At 36.2% G+C, this 19,489-nt stretch overlaps 1 protein-coding gene across 1 annotated transcript in view; it reads right to left on the bottom strand.

Moving 5' to 3' along the window:
* SPTBN5 (spectrin beta, non-erythrocytic 5) overlaps positions 1-19,489 on the bottom strand; it is a 1,783,454-nt gene that overhangs the window by 623,519 nt on the left and 1,140,446 nt on the right. The window contains exon 45 of the mRNA XM_044073536.1: positions 1,252-1,414. Within this exon, the coding sequence (XP_043929471.1) occupies positions 1,252-1,414 (163 nt within the window). The remainder of the gene's footprint in view (positions 1-1,251; positions 1,415-19,489) is intronic.

The following is a 19,489-nucleotide window of genomic DNA, read 5'->3' on the forward strand; positions in this document are numbered from 1 at the left end:
AGTTCTTACCAAACATCTGTAGTCTGCCACTTCTTATTCTGGCTCTGAAGGGAAAAATGTCCCTTCAGTGCCCCAGAAAGTGGCCTTCCAATAACAGCAATTACAGCCAGTCATGGTGGTGGGGTACACAAGGGAGAAAACTGACCACAAGACATGAGACCCATTTCATATATTCATCTGCCAGTTTTTGTTAGTCTAGATGTTTTACAGAAGATGTAGGCAGCATCATTCAGGTACCATAACTTTGTCAGTTCCCTACATTTTTGCCCGGGACTGAAGACAGTTCAGAGATTTAACTGGAAAGATGAAAAGTCTTGGAAGGAATCTGTCTGCCACATTTATTATTATTATTAGTAGCAGTATCCCTTTGCAGAAAAGATACACATAGATGCAGAGGCATTGAGTACAGAAAAATTAAAAATGCTTGCTGAAGTGAAGTATATCACACACACACACACACACACACACACACACACACACACACACACACACACACAAAAAAAAATTAAAAAAAAATAAAAATAAGCAGCATAAAATAGATGAAGCTACAAAACCATTGCACCTTAATTCCAGCAGAAAACTAAACAAACTATTACAGTGTACATTTAACTATCACTAAGAAATGAAAGTTGCTTGTTAACACTGCTGTTTGAAAATGCCAGTATGGAACATCAGTTGCATGTAGATGCATATAAAATGTAGATGTAGATGCATATAAAAAAAGATTGACAAGTCTTGCACAAATATGCAGGAATACTAATAAACTTTGCACCAAAAATGCACCCAGTTCTTCTTTGTTTAGATGTTACTATTTTGGGAGCAAGAACGTCAGGTAAGGCATACCAAATGCTTTACATTAGTAGTACAACAATAATCAATGACATACCTCTACATCTATTTGTCAATTCAGTCAGATGACAAATGGTAACCAGGACACCCCCCCACCCCATCCCTCCACCTCTATGAATTATCCAATCCATTGGGATACTCTGAACTTTTACTCAGCAAAAACCTGACAAGCAAAACTTTTTTACAGACTCAGAATCATCTACATGAGGAGTGTAGGTACTACTGCTACGTCTACACTCTTACTTATCTCCTTGGTTACTACAAAATTGCAAACTGCAGAAAAATAAATTGCCTCCCTGTCCTTCCAGTAGTAAGAACAGTCGTCAATTCAGCCATCTTTAAAAACTGAAACCTTAACTCATTATTCGCCATTTACTGGAAAATCTTTCCATGAATATATACCTTAATTTCATTATGATCTTCAATCATGGTTTCAGCCTCTGTCTTGCTTTTGGGAAGACCCTCTACTTCCATCTGAGCAGCGACTTTCTGAGCCCAGTCTAAAAGTTCTCGTAGGCTGGCCTTGAACCTCTGCAACTGATAGGAAGCCTCCAGTTTCTCCTTCCTGTAAAAAATAAAGAAGTACACTGTCACTTTACTTGATCTAACATTGTGAACATAAAGGCATAAGCAAGAAAGATGTTTTAAATGAGAATATTTCCTCTTCAAGACAGTGTAGGTATGGAGTGGTACCTATTTTAACAAAATGCTGGCTTAGTAAGCATTTACTATTGATCATTCAAATTTTAAGCAGTCTTATGACCCTGAATCATAAAATAAAATAGTGAAATGATCAATTCTGTTCCAAAGGTTACTTCACATGCAGAATGTTTAATCTCAGCTTGTGTTAGTAAAAATATCTGTATATATGAAAAATGGTAGCTATCACACTCAAAAGGTAATCTGATTAAGTTGCACAAAGTTTGTCTCAAAACACAAAACACCTCCAATTATATGAGGATGTATTCATAAAAAATGAAGGGACAGCTCATAGCATTCATGTTTTTTCAATATCTTATGCAGTTTTATATATACATTCTTAATGGGTTCAACTGGTAATCAAAAGCAGGTATCAATGGCAGAAATGTGCCGTTTGGCTCCACCAATCTATCTATATTTTTCTTAGTATATACACTGTATATTAACTGTTCCAGTGTCCTGTGTTCTTCTGTTTCTCAGTAAAGATCTACTTGTCCTATGTATCTACAAATTATTTTATTTATTCAAAATCTACTTGTCTTCATATCTGTTTTCCACTGCCTGTTCAAGAAGAAAAAAACACTTCTACATTCTGATTCCTAGCACCTCCTTTCCACCTTTCTGCTCTGCTCGTCTTGTTGATATAGCTTCTTAAGGATGCCACTCCCTTCAACTTTACAGATGACTTTGAAGAACCTAAACAAAATGGCTTTCTGATGGTTTGTTGAAACCTATGCAAATTAATAATAAATTACCTAGTAAAACTCCCTGATGAAATGTTACCACTTGAAACACTGAGTGCCAATGAGTGGAAAAAAAGACAAAAAATCCAGCAGAAGAGCAAATCTTGAAAATGACTCCTCCTTTAAACTTATTTTTTGCACGGATGCAAGTCCCCCCAGCACCCCCCTGATGTGAGAAGCAAGCCTCCCCATGCCCCTTAAAAGTATATGCCAACTCTGAGATCACTATACTTAAGGGAAAAGGGAATATTCTGAGAAATGGCCATTTTTTTCAACCATTCAGTCTCCGTGTTTTGAGACTCGGTGTAGTAGCTCCCAGTCTGTCAAATGGTTACCAATGAGCTATAGCATAAAACTGAAAATCTTCACTGAACACACCGAAGATGAAGTCTTTAATGGAATCACCATGTTAAGAAACTCAACTCTTGGGTTATCTCTGATGACGGTAGGTCTATCTAGAATCCATGAAAATTTACAAGTTGGAGAATAAGCAAGGAAGGGTGTGCAGCTCTGGGCCTACAGTAGAAAGTCTGATTAAAATAGTATAATTAGTAGAATTAAAGCCCAATCACAACCATGGATGCATATATTTACATCTATATCTATATATCTATATCTATCTCTCTCTCTCTCTTTATATATATATATATATATATATATATATATATATATATATATATATATATATATATATTTCTTTATATTGCCAATGGTCTTTCACCTTTCACCAACAGAAAATTTGTATAAAAAGTTCATCAGTGATAACAAACATCTAACAAAAAACACTGCTTTAAAGTGATCAACCACTGTAAATACTGATGAAATTTACCAAAAGTAGTGGCACGAGTTAAATATGTTCAGTGACCAAATCTATTGCACCCACATATATACAAAAAAATGTGTGTGTGTGTGTGTGTGTGTGTGTGTGTGTGTGTGTGTGTGTGTGTGTGTGTGTGTGTGAGTGTGTGTGCGTGCGCAGCACATAAAGAAACCTGGAAGAAATTAACTCTTTTTTTCATAATAGAATTATCTGTAATTTGGATGGAGGACTTTAAAGTGGATTTAAGTAAATGGTACGTAAGAAAAGGTAGGAGTTTGATTGTTTGGTTGTATAACATTATTAGCAGTTTACAGTTATAAATAGCAATTTCAACTGTCATGGAATGAAAGACTAAAACATGCACAGCTAGAAGAAATATATTTTAGTTGAAAGACATGCAGTTATTTGACTGGCTTTATGCTGAGATGGGAATTGGTGACTCTCGTTCTCTCTTTAATAGAAAAGTATTCATTGATTTTAGCAAGAAAACACTTCATTACCCCAATATGATGCAACCTCAAAGTTAGTATATCCACAGGGGTGTACAGGACACAACCCATTGCAAATACACTCTTTTTGTGGAGCGGCATATCATTACACGTTGGGGTTGCAAAAACATTGTTTTAGGCATTTCAGTTTAAGTCAAGTTAACTGTTTCAATTTTTTTTTTCAGTGGAACAAGGTATAATGAAAGTTTTTAGTTGCTATGCATTATATAATGAATATTCTGGGTGTAACAGTGTGGTAACCATTTTAAATGTGTGAAGTGATGGTTGTTTGATCACTATATGGTTCAGGCTGGTAAAAAGGCTAAATGGACATGTGCAGAAATTATGAAAACTGCCATTACGTACTTCCGAAGAGCAGTGAAATGGAAGTAGGGGCAAGGACCAATCCTATTTGACCTCTTATTTCTTCACAAAATCAGTGAATCTACAAACACCTGCACCAAGGACCTAAATTTACACCAACAAGTAAAAAAGACTGACTGGAGTGTTAGGCTCCTACCTCATTGCATTCTCAGTGGAAGGAGTAAGTTACCACAACAGGTCAAGCAAAGTACTAGTCTGTATGGCTTTAAGGCTTGTCTTGATGACTAGATGGGAAGACACAAACTTACACCAGGGTTATTATGTAATAGCTTGCTTGATTTGTCTAGAACTTTTAATTTTGTTTATTTAAAGATATATTGACTAGGCCTCTTATGGACCCTGTGGTCACTTGCCTAGAATTCTTCCTATGTTCTAAGACAACATGAAAAAAGGTAGGTGCAGGTAGAAGGGAAAACCCAAAAACTGTGTAGCAGGGGACTTAAAGAGAAAACTGGTAAATAATGTGTAAATAAGATTACAGAGATTATGAACACTAAAGGAAAGAAAAAAAAACTGAATAGAGCATGAGAGGAAAACTGAAATACATAATTCCCTGTCATACAAATATCTAGTGGTGCTAGGGAGGGGATTTTTTAGTCTGAGAATAACAAATAGAAGTTTGTTGATCAGATTAAGATAATAAGGAGAAATACTTAGAAATTAATGAGATGAGAAGGGAAGAAGGTAACATTGTCAGGTTTCAAATCCATTCGGAATAAGTGTGAGGCAGATTTTTGAAATGAGTACTAAGTAAGGGATGAAGATTTCATGAGTGACACTAACAAAGAAGAAAGGGATACACATCAATGAGAATGTATTTATGATGCATTTTGAAAAGTTAAAGAGGAACATACTTCCTGCAACAAATAAATAACAAGAAGAATTGTATGTAGAATGAAAAAAATGGTTAAATGAACTACTAGAGGTTGTATTAAATGGAATTGTGGGAAGCATAAAGCAGACATCTCTAAGGGTTCTATAATAATGTCCCACTTCCAAAGGCAGAGAGACCACTAGCCCTACTAAACAAAGGTGATAAACTATTAAGAAATATTTCAAGAAACAGGATTAAGGAAATAGCTAAAGTAAGCAATGATTGTTAGTTTAGAGAGAAATATAAGTAATATAGGAGGATTATTAGAATTGATTGGACATCAAGGGCAATGATGGTAATAGCTGTAGGTAGTGATAATGACAAAATCTTTTGTCTCAAACTGTGATAGTAGAATTAGTAATTATGTACTCAGGGATTATGGGATATTAAATCAAAATATGGCAAAAAAAAAAAAAAATATATATATATATATATATATATATTTATATATATGCATACACATATATGTTTTTATATATATATATATATATATTTATATATATGCATACACATATATGTTTTATATATATATATATATATATATATATATATATATATATATATATATGTAAAATATGATTGTATCAGCAATATACTAAACACTTCAAAGACTGAATGAAAAAAATAGCAGTGATTTTAGAACAAATCTAAAGTAATCGATAATCAAAAAGTATAAAAAAATATATATTATTTTTCACAGGGGACAAGCCCCCCTTGCACCCCACACCCCTATGTTAGTTGTATATACCATCTCAGAGATTACAAATTCTTTGCCCCACTGCAACTCAGTCTCATTCAGAAAACAACCAGCATGCTAAAACATATATGAATAGAGCATTAATTTTTCTAAGCATTCACTCTTGTTAAACAGCACAGAAAGCATCCAGTGTTACATATTGTAACCATACATATATAGGACATATGTTATGAAATATTAAGGTGGCATTATTTAGATTTAGAAGATTTGACTACATGTTTTGCATCCTGATAAGTTGAAGCCCATATTTTGTTGTATATTTCAAACCAAGGGATTTGTGAACAGTCACTGAGAAATTCTGGATATAGTTATTTATTTATTTATTTCCAGTTTGATGACCAGGGAGGTCCACTGGGCTCAAGGAGCCCGTTTTCAGTGGAGGCCTGGGGAGAAAAGCTCCATAAAACAAAGTAGACATTATAATATTTAAACAAGTAGTACATGTTACAAAGGTAAACATAATTAAAGTAAAATAGCCACATAGTATAATATACAATGCATATTTACAGGTTGTACATTGGAGAGCAGTAGTACAGAATCACCATAGTATCGAGGTTTTAAAACATCTGAAATAGGTATTAAAATCACAATTGTAGAAGAATAGGAGGTAAGATTGATCTTGTATTGGGTAAGGTGGAAAGATACTTTATTTGTATGGATGTATGCATGTGTTAGGCAGGATTAGGTAAGTAGAGTACAATTGCATTTCTTGTTATTGGAGAGGTAAGAATGGAGCTGGGTTTTGAAGTGATCAAGTTTTTCTGAAATTCTTAGAGAAGGAGGAAAAGAGTTCAATTTTTTGGCTAAGGAAAAGGATAGAAGAAGTTGATCTGGGGAACGATTTGGTTTGTGTACAGAAATTAGATTTTGGTGGGCAGATCTTAGAGTTTTATTAGGGGTGTATAGTGGTAAGACATTTGTTAGGGCAGGGCAGCTAGTAGGCTTGAAAATAAGTTTGTGGGCTGTAGTGAGTTGGAGGTAGTCCAGGTAGTTTGGAAGTTCTAGCCATTGCAGCTGGTGGAGAGGTATGCAGTGGTGGGTAGAGTATTTGGACTTGGTGGCGAACTTCGCGATTTTGTTGGAACAGAGATAGAGGAAGACAGGTTGGTTAGTAGGGTGCCACCATACATCAGAGATGGCAGTAAGTAGGTAGTAGCAAGGGTCTGTCTTGTGGACGGGGAGAGAAAGTTGGAGTTTCTATACAGCATGCCAAGTTTCTGATGTGTTTTCTTAATATTTAGCTGAATATGGGTATCAAAGTTTAGGTGTTCATCAATAGTTACATCAAGATGTTTAGCAAAAGGAACAACTTCTATAGTGGAGTTGGCATGACAGATAATATTGAAGGAGGTTTTGTCAAGAGGGAGAGATTTAGATGGGGAGCATAGTAAAATTTCGGATTTGCTGGCATTTAGAGAGAGGTGATTATGAAGCATCCAGCTCTCAGTAGTAGAAAAAGCAGTTTGAGTTTTTGTTTGTAGTTCGAGGAGGTTAGGAGCAGAGCAGACTAGAGTTGAGCCATCTGCATATTGAACTATCTTAGTGTTTGGAATGGCTTCATGGAATTCATTAATAAAGATGTTAAAGAGCATTGGGCCGTGAATGGAACCCTGGGGTACTCCGGTTGTGGTTGGAAGTATTAAAGTGAACTTTTAGAGCCTTTTGTGGATGTTTTTGTATCCGAACACCCCATTCAGTGGATTTTTGTGTTTTTATTTCATTTGGTTGTTATCGCTGACTTTTGGACTTTTTATTTGGGGTTGGAAGGAAGGTTGAGGTGCCTGTTTTCCATTTCACGGCCTGAGATCAGTCAGAGGGGTAGCTGCTGAACCGGGTGAGGGTGTTGTGTGAGAGATTAAGATTAGAAAGGTGGTTTAGGAGGTGAGAATGGGAGACAGTATCAAAGGCTTTGGAGAGGTCAAGAAGGACTGTGGATACAAGTTCTCCAGAGTCACGGGCATGGTTTACTATGTCTAGGAATGAGAGAAGAGTAGTTATTGTGCTGTTGCCGGGACGGAATCCATGTTGAGTTGGGGTGAGGAGTTGGCTATTTATAAGGAAAGGCATGAGCTGGAGGTAGATGCATTTTTCTAGTATCTTTGAAATAGGAGAGAGAATGACTATGGGCCGGAAGTTGGAGATGCCATAATTTTTGCCTCCTTTGTGGAGGGGTAGGATAAAGGCTGCATGCCACAGTTTGGGGACATAAGATTCTTGTATGGATCTGTTAATGAGAATGCTAATGGGGATGGCTATGCCATCTGCTGCAAGTTTTAGAAAGAGTGAGGGTATGTTGTCAGGGGCATTGGAGCAAGGCTTAAGCTTAGAGAGGTATTTTTGTATGTATGAGGTGGAAATGGGTTTGAGATGAAAGATGGGAGGAGAGATAGGGGTGGTTGGTTGGGGAGGGGGCTTGAGTTGGGGGGAGTTGTTGTTTGGGAAGGTCTTGGTGAGTTCTGCTATAGAGTTAATAAAGAAGGAGTTGAATAGTGTGGCTATTTCTGGGTCAGACTTACTAGTGTCAGGGCAAGGATTTGTTTTGGTACCTGAGTTGAGAAGAGAGTTGATGGAATTTCAGAATTGTTTGGAGTTTTTGAAGTGATTTGATTGTAGTTTGTTATAGTATAATTTTTTTATCCTGTATAACATATTTTTTGGCTAGGTTATAGAGTTGTTTATATTTTAGAAGGGTGTCGGGGTGCTTATTGTGATGGTAAATTTTCCAGGTCTTGTCCATTTGTTGCATAAGTATTTTGGTGTCTTTAGTAAGCCATGGGGCTGAATTGTTTTTTATACGTCTTGTTCTAGGAGGGGCTTGGGAGTCAAGGGTATCTAAGAAGGTTGAGTAGAAGAATTCAACAGCATGGTCTAGAGGAATAGTTTTTAGATTATCCCAGTTTATTAGTTTGAGAGAATTAGAGAAGGTTGTAGGGTTAACGTTTGTGAGGTTTCGTGTGTGGATATATTTGTGTTGGTGAGGAGTGGTGGGGGTGCTCTATGGATGAAAGCTGGCAAGTGGTCACTAATGTAGTCTGGTAAGGTGCTAGTATGGGAGATTTTATTTGGGTGAGAGACTAGGATCCAGTCAAGTATGGAGCCTGGGGGGGGGGCTCTTTTTATTGTGTCTGGTAATGGTATTTGTAAGTTGACTGAAATTAAATAGGTTGACTGAGATGGAGGGATTACTGTTATTAATTTTGTTCCTGTCAATGTTTACATCTCTTAGGATGTATGTCTCAAGTTTAATATTGGTAGAGGCCCATAGTAGAATGGCATGAAACTGGGCTATTTTGTTTTTTTAGGCTCTGGGCATTGACGGTTATGAGTTTGAGAAATTTAGAGTTGGTAATATTGGTAGCAATAAGGGGAGTTGGATTAATGCTGGTAGTAGGGCCTGGGTTGGGGTGTATGTCACCTGCTAAGCATAGGTAGTTAAAAGGGAAAGGGTGCAGGGCTTGAGGTTTATTCTTTGAGTTTTGTGGGATGTGTAATATAGCTTTAGGTATTTGGCATTTTATCGGGGAGGGAAAAAGTTTTAGCCTGATGAAGTGAAGTGGGTTTGGTTGAAGTAGAGAGGAGGATATGGTGTGAAAGTAGGATATGGAGGAGTGAGGATGGGAGTTCATGAGGATGGTGGGGGATAGGAAAGAAGGGAGCAGTTTGTGAGAGGAATAAGCGGTAGCATGGTATAGAGGAATTAGAAGAAGTATAGTGAGAGAGAGAAGGATTGAGAAAGTGGAGGAAACGTAGTGTGTTTATATATATATATATATATATATATATAGGAGATTATCTCTGCTCTATGGAAGAAAGAAACTCTATTTAGGTTATTTCAGTGATTTGCGATGTTACAGTTTGAAATATGAATGCTCTTTCAGACTGGGGAGGCACTATATAAATGATCTGTTTTTTTCAAATGTATTACTGATGATTATAGCTATGGTTCTGGGTTCAGAGTAACATTCCTCCTTTATATGATGGATGATTTCAGAAACATTGTTTTCCCTGCAAGACAGGTTACCTCCTTTCAACAAAAACTCACAGTATACTATGATGTGGTGACCATAACAGCACATCAGAAAAATCAGACAGATCTGCGTTATTCATCCATTTTAATAGCTACACAGTGTTGCTGGTCTGCTCAATGAATCACTTGCACAGTGCTGGTAGAAGAATGGATCAATAGTATATACAAGTAGAAGTTCACTGTGATCTTAGTATGTTTTAGCCCCATTGACAATTTGTCCATTCAATGAACCAAAGTGCAGTGTTGCTGAAAGCCCACATTAAGCCTTTTGACTCCATGTTGACTTTGAGGTGCTGCTCTTTCAGTGGCTCTACAGCTAAGCCAGTGACACATTAGAGATATCAAAGGACAACTTGGAGTATCATAAGAACATTAAAATGTGTGTTAAAATTAGAATGATCCTGAAATATGGACCAGTGGAGAGGTATGCTGAATACTATTAATTATCATGAACTGAAAACATATTTTTTTGCATCTGCAACATAGAAATGTTGGGGTTTTTTTTTACTGATTTAGTAAAGAATGGCAGTAGATTATGTCAAAAGATTCATCCAGATGTTTTTTGACCATTAACATTCAGAACGTTTTATTTCACTATAACAGACTTGCTTTGGAGTAGCTTCTGTGGTGGCCATTTGTTAGACGACAGCAGAACATGTAGTGGAGGGAATTCCTAATATTCATTGTTATTCTTATGATAAATGGTGGCATGGATGGGATTTAAATCTCACCACTGCCACCTAAAATGTAGTTTGATGGTAGCATAGCCACCAGTATGACAAAAAGGTCCTAGCAGACACCTGTTGGTGTCTTGAGTAACACCATTGCTACCCAACAGGTAAAACAAAAGAAAGAAAGTGCACACATATCAACTCAGTAATCAAGTCACAAAATGCACCATCACCTTAAGAAAATGCATACTGCTGTCCTGGGTATGGGCTTCAACATCCACACAGATTAGACTGCCAAAGGCCACCTATAGAGCTCAGCCTTTGGCCTTTCTTACCACTCACTCTCTGAACAATAGTGCCTTACAGTTCCCTTTACTAACAGCAACTGCTTTTCACACAAGTTATCATTTTCAGATCTTTTTTCTGGCACAGTAGTATTGTCACCACCTTGGTTTGGTCAGGGACTTCCAGCTGTCTGCTAATATTTATTTCTTTATTTATTAACAATTTCATTGAATTATCACTTAAGACATTGTTAAACACATTTATATAAAAAATAAACAAAACAGGTTAACATATTCACGTTTATACAATTTTCATACAGTTGGTTTAGACTTTGATTTCCATTTCTAGTAATTACTTTTTTGGCAGCCTTCAGAATTAAACTAAACAAGACCTCACTGTGTCTAGGCAATTGAGATCCTGTATCCCAGCTGAAAAAATAATTTCCTTGGTTACATCCACTTGCTCACGCAGTATTTCTGACAGAGTACTGTGTAGACAATGTTTAAAGTCTGCCAGTTCATTATACCAAAACATATGTTCCAAGTTCTTTCTTCCCGATCACACCTATAACATTTATCATCTACCTGAGGAAAAATTCTTTGGAGTTTACTTGGGGTATAAAAATACCTATGTAAACACTTCCAAGCAAAAACCCTAAACCTTCTAGAACGTGTTACATATTTGGGAGCTGTACACATGTTCTCTCATTGTTTCCTTTTGAATTACTTATCCAATCTCTCTTTGCCCAGTTTCATCTAACCTGCTCTGATTGATTCCTATAATTATCATGCTATATTTTATATGCCCTACTAATTAGTCTTTATAACAGCATCTTGTGTTCTAAATTCAACTAAAAACTCTACCAGAGCAGGTCTTTCACATAGGATTTCTGCTAATATTTATTAAGCAAAATATGAAATTATACACATTAGTATTTTCATTAGCAGAAGGCCTAAATGATGTAGTTAAGTGGAGATGGCAACCAGAGGTTTTTAACCTAGAGAGGCAATTTATAGCTTTCCTATCAGTTAATAAATAACAACAATGCACATGTAATAAATAAAAATGACTTACCACAAGAGCTTCAAAGTGAACAAATACACAATACGTAATGCGGCAAACAATGCAGTCACAAATTTAAATACAGAGGAATACGAATGAGCACACAGAAGATTAAAATAACGTTCCGTTACACTGGATTGAGTATGTACAATAAAATGTGATTAACATATAACTAAGTATCCTAGGTATTTTGCATTGAAAGTACTGGACTGAACTCCTTTAAGTTACTTGAACATTAAAAATATTCACAGACAAAGCAAACTTTTTAAGCGACATGTTACCAACTTGTTTGAAGCAAGGCAAGACAAATCAAAAACTTAGTCTCGAATATTTACATATTTCAGTTCCACAGTCCTGTTCCATAGAGTCCACCACATCATTTCCTTTTGCACAGAAAGACAGCTCTAGTTACATTATATCAGAGTACACTGGAAAACAAGTCATTACACTCTAGACCCTCCACATTCAGGTTTCTTAGGAGCAATGCATTTTACATAAAAAAGGACCATTTCTGTTCTACAGAAAAAAAACTATATTGGTTAATTTTAGTTGTTTGCCTTACCACAACAAAAGTTATTAAACAATGTTATTCCACCTGTATGGAAAAGGGCTTAATTCTATTAGCCCAGAACAATAAAAAGCACCAGTAGACAGGATCTCATGTACTACTTTAACTGTCTTGCATTTGAATGTCTGCTTTCTTTTCAAAGTTGTAGTCAGGTACTTCTTTGAAGCGTACCATAATTACATTTTATGACTTGCTAGTACATGACATATTTCAGTTCAGATTTATCCATTTCCTTTTAATTTTCAAGAGAAAACATTGCAAGGTTACACACATCCTGCAGACCAAATATATTAGTAAGAGACAAGGAAGAAAAAAGTACATACCATCTTAACCTGTGAGAGGTATACCTGATGATGGTCACTTGAACAATTTGTGAATAACTTTGGATGGGCTAAAAAGGTCATGGGTTATGACTTAAATGAGATAAATATGACTTTTTAAATAAAATTTCTTATTGTGAATATGTCTTTGATAAAGATGGTCTAACATGTCACAAGACAATATCGAGGTTGTGTTTAATATACCCCAGACTCCGAACATATCACAAATGAAGCTATACCTAGGACTGATAAATTACTACAAATTACTGTCAGCTCTCTCAAATATTCTAAATTCAGTGAATGCACTGCCAAGGGATGGACCTACATGTGAACAGCCAACAATGTCCAAATAAGCCTTGTTAGTGACCAAAGTTATAAGTTTGCCATTTCTTGTCTATTAACTTGGTATATGATGCGTTACCTCATGGAACAAACATTTGCATGAAATCTAGACAGTACAGAGGGGCCACTGATGAAAACTAAATATAATTATGCCTGAAGTGACAAAGAATCCCTCCATCTGATTTGTGAAGTAAAGACTTTTAATCACAGTCTATGAGGGGGATATATTCACAATGATTTGAATCACCAGACGCTGGGACCTGCTTTATTCCAGGAAAGTGGGTGTCAGCATAGCTGTAGCAGGGTCACTTTACCTTGGAGCATATTCCTTTAAAATGGAATTCAGCTAGCCTAAGTTGGACAGTATTTTGAGGGATTGTCATTATTGCCAGACAAGAAGGCACAAGAGCTAAGACACTAGAGAATCCAACAGTTGTTAGTGGCCCAGTAATGTCACAGGTATATATATTTATATATATATATATATATATATATATATGTATATATATATATATATATATATATATATATATATATATATATATATATCTGTGTGTGTGTGTGTGTGTGTGTGTGTGTGGATCCCCTACACAACGCTGACATTCCAGAATGCCGAAAACCATATGGCCGACATCATATGATCGACATTCAGAATGCTGACATTGCCAGAAGTCCACAAGAAAGGAAAATAAAATTTCCTTTAAACTGCTAGCAGGGGGCTCTGCCCCCCTGCTGCCCCCCACACCCCCGTAACTTTAATATACCAACTCCGAGATCACACTACAGTGCAGGAATGGAAATTTTTCCATTCTGCAATATAGTGAGATGCCAGTTCCACACTGTTGGCATTCCGAATGTCGATCATATCGTGTCGGCCATATGATTGTCGGCATTCTGGAATGTTGGCAAACTGAAGGGGACCCATATATATATATATATATATATATATATATATATATATATATATATATATATATTTACACACACACACACACACACACACACACACACACATAATAAGTTTACTAAATTAAACAGTCATAACCCATCTTTGACAAAATCGAACTAATGATGTCTAGCTGTATGAGGTTTTTGATATTGTTGTTTGTGTAGTAAGTACTTAGGCTGATTTGTGTATACTTCACAGAGGCTGTGTTAGGACTCCCTTACAAAGGGGCATTACAACAGCAGTTCTCCATACTTAGGGTACATACCCTGTGGCTATGCTTAAGTTTGATAATTTCAGGAGGAATTTCACAAGGGCATATTCGGTACTATTTTTTTAGACATCCAGGCAAATTGGACCCATGGAAGTGGTAGTTTTTGTTTTAGAGTACATTCTTAAATGATCTTAGGAATGTACGGAATCAAGAATTTGTGGAGTTCTGATGACCATTTCCATGCTAAGTTGACAATAAATTTATCAGCAATGTATATAAAAGTATATTTGCTATGTCTTTTGGGCTAGTGTGGGTGATGCCACTTTGGACTTGTTTAGTATACTGTTGGGTGTTGCTTCTTATTTTTATGATGTAATTAAAGAAGGACTTGTAATTATCATTGGCTCCTGATGCTAGTTTCAATATATGCTTGGCTTTGATCTTCCGGGTGGTATCTTTTAGTTCTTTGCTTATCTTTAAGTCCTTAATTTGGGAAGCTTTACATTTTTATATGACTTCAGAAGTCTTCTTCCTTTTATTATAGAGTTTATTTATACTGGTAGACCACCAAGGTGGCTTCTTCTGTAAAATTTCACATTATATTTAGGTCTAAGTGGAAGTCAGCCACATAAGCAGCAACTGAAGATGCATACAGAATGGTGATATTACAAGTACATTTAGAAAACTCATCATAGAGTTTGAGTCGGTGTGTCTGTTTGAAGTTCTTAAATTCAGAATTATTCAGTGGGGTGTCAGAGACTTTAAATGAAAAGCTCAGTAATTTGTGATCAGATTTAACCAGGGATGGAGTTACTGTAGGCGTGGAACGTATACAGGCTATTTTAAGAAGAACAAGGCCTAGAACACATTAACACATTACTAAGGTGGAGCAGAGCCTGCTACCGTAACCTTATCACCTTAGTGAGCTATTTGTAGTGAGTTCTTGGAGTCTGCTGCTTTTGCCCATATTTTTCAGTTGTTTAACAATTGCCTTAGGGTGGATTTGTATGAATGGGTGGAAGGGATGCTTTTGTTAACCCTAGCATTTTTATGCCAAAGGTAGATAATAGTTATTTGCAGCAACTATACATTTTGAGATGCCTACTGAAGAAAGTAAGCTTTTGAACCCATTAAGATTAAACTCTCTGTGTTGGCCGAATGCTTAGTTTTATCTGCTATTGGCTTTGTTAGTTCTTTTGTGGTTTTCAAGTACAGCCTAGATTAGGATTTCTGTGATTGGTTACCATGATACTTTGTTTCAAGTATACATTACTTTCTAAGCTGTAGACAGATGTGATAAAGATTATCACTATGTGGACTTCTTTTCTAATTTTCCAAGGCTTTGACTCTCCATCTATCTAAGTTGTGGATGTCGGAGGGAAGCCATGATGCTTTTGGCATGTTAGTCTTCTTTGGTTCAGGTAAAGCAGTTTGTTCTCTCTTTTGAGTAATTTATTATTAAAATAGCAGAGGGTTAACACTGGATCTGTTTCTGAGGAGCGTTACCTCAAATCAATTTCTTCTACTTAGGTAATAAGAGAGGATTCTAAACTTCCAGAAAAAGAAGAATTAGCAATTATCTGTGACCAAACTGGGTGAGATTTGAAAGTCCATCTGGTTTGTACTATCATCTACATCATATACAATGATCATTTAGTTTATTCTTTGCATAAATAAACCACTGCACCTGTAGAGAAGATTAGGACAAGCAAGGCCAAGTATTAAATCTTGGTTTCCTTGCTTGTTTAAACCAGTATGTATGTTTACAGGCTTTGTTAGATTTCATGTAAAAAGCTATCTCTTCAGATGGCACCTGTCTGACCCTCAGACAATAAGATTAAAATCTATAGTATTATGGTGTAATTTTTGTAGTCATATTAAACATATATGATGCAGTGTTTTCTCCAAGAATTTTAAAAAGGACCATTTTAGAAAGTTCTTTATGGATGGAATTGACATGTGGCATGTTGGGTTGAACTATGTAAAGTTTGAAGGCTTTGTTCTTTTTTTTTAACTTAATAATTAGCTTATTTTGCAACTCCATTGTACAGGTTTATTACAAATGTTTTCACGATACATTTGCCTCAAGGGGGATATATTTAACAGCGCACTAGTTTAAAATGTTGTAAAGGAGCATGGACAATGAACAAATAAGTTATGAGGGGAGCCAACATACAGTTGCAACTGACTGATGCATGGTGATTTTTCAAGGTACCATAGTAGCTGACTTAGAAAGTGTTTTAAAGGTAGTATCATCTTATTAAGTTTGGTTTGGTGTATATGAGGAATGTCAGAGCATTGTAGTTAGAACAAAAGGTAAAGGTTATCCTAGAACTGGACTGTTTGTTAGGATGACTTTCAGTATATTTCTGCATGTCATCAGTATTTTTACTATATTTTCAGACTTTTGAAGGTCATAAAAATCTAGTAGTTTTGAGCTCAGTCACTGATTAAGGCATAGTTTCCCCAGTCACTAAAATGATACCTTAAATCACTGAGTAGAAAAGTACTTTACTTTATAAGGTCAATTATACATTTATTAAGGAAGTGATCATGCTTTTGAGGTGCTATAGAAGAGATGCAATAACATGTTACAAAACTGAAGTTTGTGTTGTTTATTGCTATCTGGGTGAGGAGCACTTCATGCTCACAAATTAGTTCTATAATCCTACTTTTGAAAGACTGCATCTCTCTCTTGTTCAGTTAACTGAACTGAGTCGGAGGAGTTGAAATCAGGCATTTGTGAGATGCAGAATGGGTCTCTGAACCACAGCTCTATAACATGTACCCAAATGTTCTCAAAGCAAGGTAAGCCTCTGAGCATCTTAGTTTATTTATTTTTTTTAATTTAGTAATTTAGTCTGCAGGTGTGACAGAGTCTTGCCTTCATCTTACTGCCACCCAACAAGTTTAGTCTAGAATATCCATTAAAAAATGGTATGGAGGCCTATTTTTTTTTTTTTTTTTTTTTTTTTTTTTTTTTATAATTATTCAGTGACCTCAGAATCAGATCATTTATTTCCTGTTTATGGGCATCCAGCAGGTCTGTTCCCATCCATTGAATAGTATTATAATTATGATCTGCATGAAACATAAAAGAAGGGATATAGGCTGGAATGCTTAAATAGGTATTCCAGCCTTCTGAAGGACAAACTTAGACTGGAGAACAATTTATCTGGCATACAGTTAAGAAGGACATGTAAGAAGACAGTGCTTTTGGCCTTTGAGATTTCTGCTGCATCATATCACCCAACCAAGCTTTTACGGGTAGGCTGCAGTCTGTTCAGCCCTGCCTATCTCTGTCCACTTGAAGACCCTTTTCTTCCTCAGTATGAAGAGACTGTACAATTTTTTCACAGATAAGTCTACCAGAATTAGGCTTTTACTTCTTCATGGTGCTTTTTCAGAGCGCTAAAATGTTCATCTATCACATGCCCTCCAGTTTTGTTGACTGACTTGTGACTGCTCTGACTTTGAGAAGACCATGAATGTGATTTCAGCTCTGCATCACGTGTTTGTAGAGCAGACTGTATGTTTATAAAACCAGTTATAGTTTGCTTTGATGTCCTTGATCTGGTTATTTTTTCACAACGTAATTTTTTTTAGAAGTAGGTATCATTCAATCTTCACTAAAAATGCATGATCAATTTTTCCATTGAAGAAGCCCTTGTAAGGTTACTGAAAAGGTGATTTATGGTAAACTGTATTCCCTTCTAACAGCTCATTGTCTCTTGGACACTCTCTTGGATTATCTTCCAAATGGCTTCCACTCTCAAGACAGAGCTAAGATAGCCATTTCAAAGGTTACAAATGACCTCAAGAAGGCAAGTGAAAAACAATTATATTTAATCTTGTTCTCCTGGATCTCTTGGCAGCATAGGACACAAGTTTTCTTGAACACCTGCATTCCTGCTGTGGCCTTTCACACATAGATCTTACTTGGTTTGTGGACAACTCCAGTGGGTAATAGGTAGAGTTAATTCTTTATATAGCTACATGCTGAAGTGTGGAGTTCTTCAGCTTTCCGCCTTGACTCATATTGTTCACAATATAGACTACAACACAAAAGGTACTAATGATGATGGGGCACAATATGGTTGTTATGTTGATATACAGTTAACCTCACCTTTTCTCAAAAACATGTTTTTTACTTCAGCCCACTTGAAGACTGTCTTGAGTCAGTGTTAGAAAATGCTACAGTGCATGCCACTGCTCCACATTTTCAGGCCTCTTATTTATCCCAACTATTTTTAGTAGGAAAATAGACAGGATGTCTCACAGGGGTAAATTACTTTGGGATATTTCTGGATAAAGTGCTGTTAGTTAAGAGAAAGATGGCATCAGTAATAAATTTACTGCATTTTCATCTCAGGAACAGTTGCTGAATTAACAAATCTATTACACAGATGCTACATGGAAAGAGCAACTGATGATCTGATGTTATATGGCCTTCTTTACTGCAGTGATATGCATGTTGGTCTCTTGGACACTGACGTGACCTGACTGCAATAAAGGTGAAAGTTCACCTAATACTGTACTGAAGAGTACTTCTCATTATGGTCATATTGTCCCTGTCTTGTGAGAAATACAATGGCTGTGAATTGTAGCTTGATCAGTGTTTAAACTATTAGTTCTGCATTACAAAGACCATCTGTGACTAAGGACCCCTTTTTCTAAATGCACTGTTGACCCCTTAAATCTCAATTTACCAAATTATGTCTGCTGCAAATCTGAGGATTGCAATTCTAATCCTCAGAGCAGGGAACACTTCATTGATGGGGAATATACACCAACTGTATGGCTGCAATACCTTTGATTAATTACCCTACTCTAAGGTACTGTTATAGTTAGTATATATATATATATATATATATATATATATATATATATATATATATATATATATAAAATATAGGTAGAACAGGTTTGGAAGGACAACCTCCCTGTGTCAGCGATCAGCGATTATGGGGGCAGGGAGAGGGGGAATAACCCCCCCAAACAAAAATGCTTTAAAATGTAACGTTCAGAATTCTGTTGACTGTCGTTAATTTTAAAGGTGTTGGGACTTGTATTCCCAAGTGTTTCATTCCCTGTAGGAAGCCCTTGCCATCTCTCTTCTTCTGGTAAAGGGCTTCTGTTAATTCAATAGATATGATCGGATTCAGATGGGCAACATTCTTTTGCGAATTTGGTTCTAGTTATTTGGAACTCACTACCTCCCTGCTTTCAAGCACAGGAGAGTTAATCATCTTTCACGACATCACTTAAGTATTATTTGTTCTGTAAGGAGTAGTAAACCCTAGGCATGGATTTTGGCATTAAATGCATTTTGCTCATTTTTAATAACACACCCCATAATTTTATTTATTGTGTTACATTTAACATGCATACATTTAGCTGTTGCTGTGAGATGTTTTCTCTTTGGATTATTTGGAGAAGG

The sequence above is a fragment of the Protopterus annectens genome, chromosome 6.part0, assembly GCF_019279795.1.
Source record: "Protopterus annectens isolate FY-2018-M chromosome 6.part0, PAN1.0, whole genome shotgun sequence".
Lineage (NCBI taxonomy): Eukaryota > Metazoa > Chordata > Ceratodontiformes > Protopteridae > Protopterus > Protopterus annectens.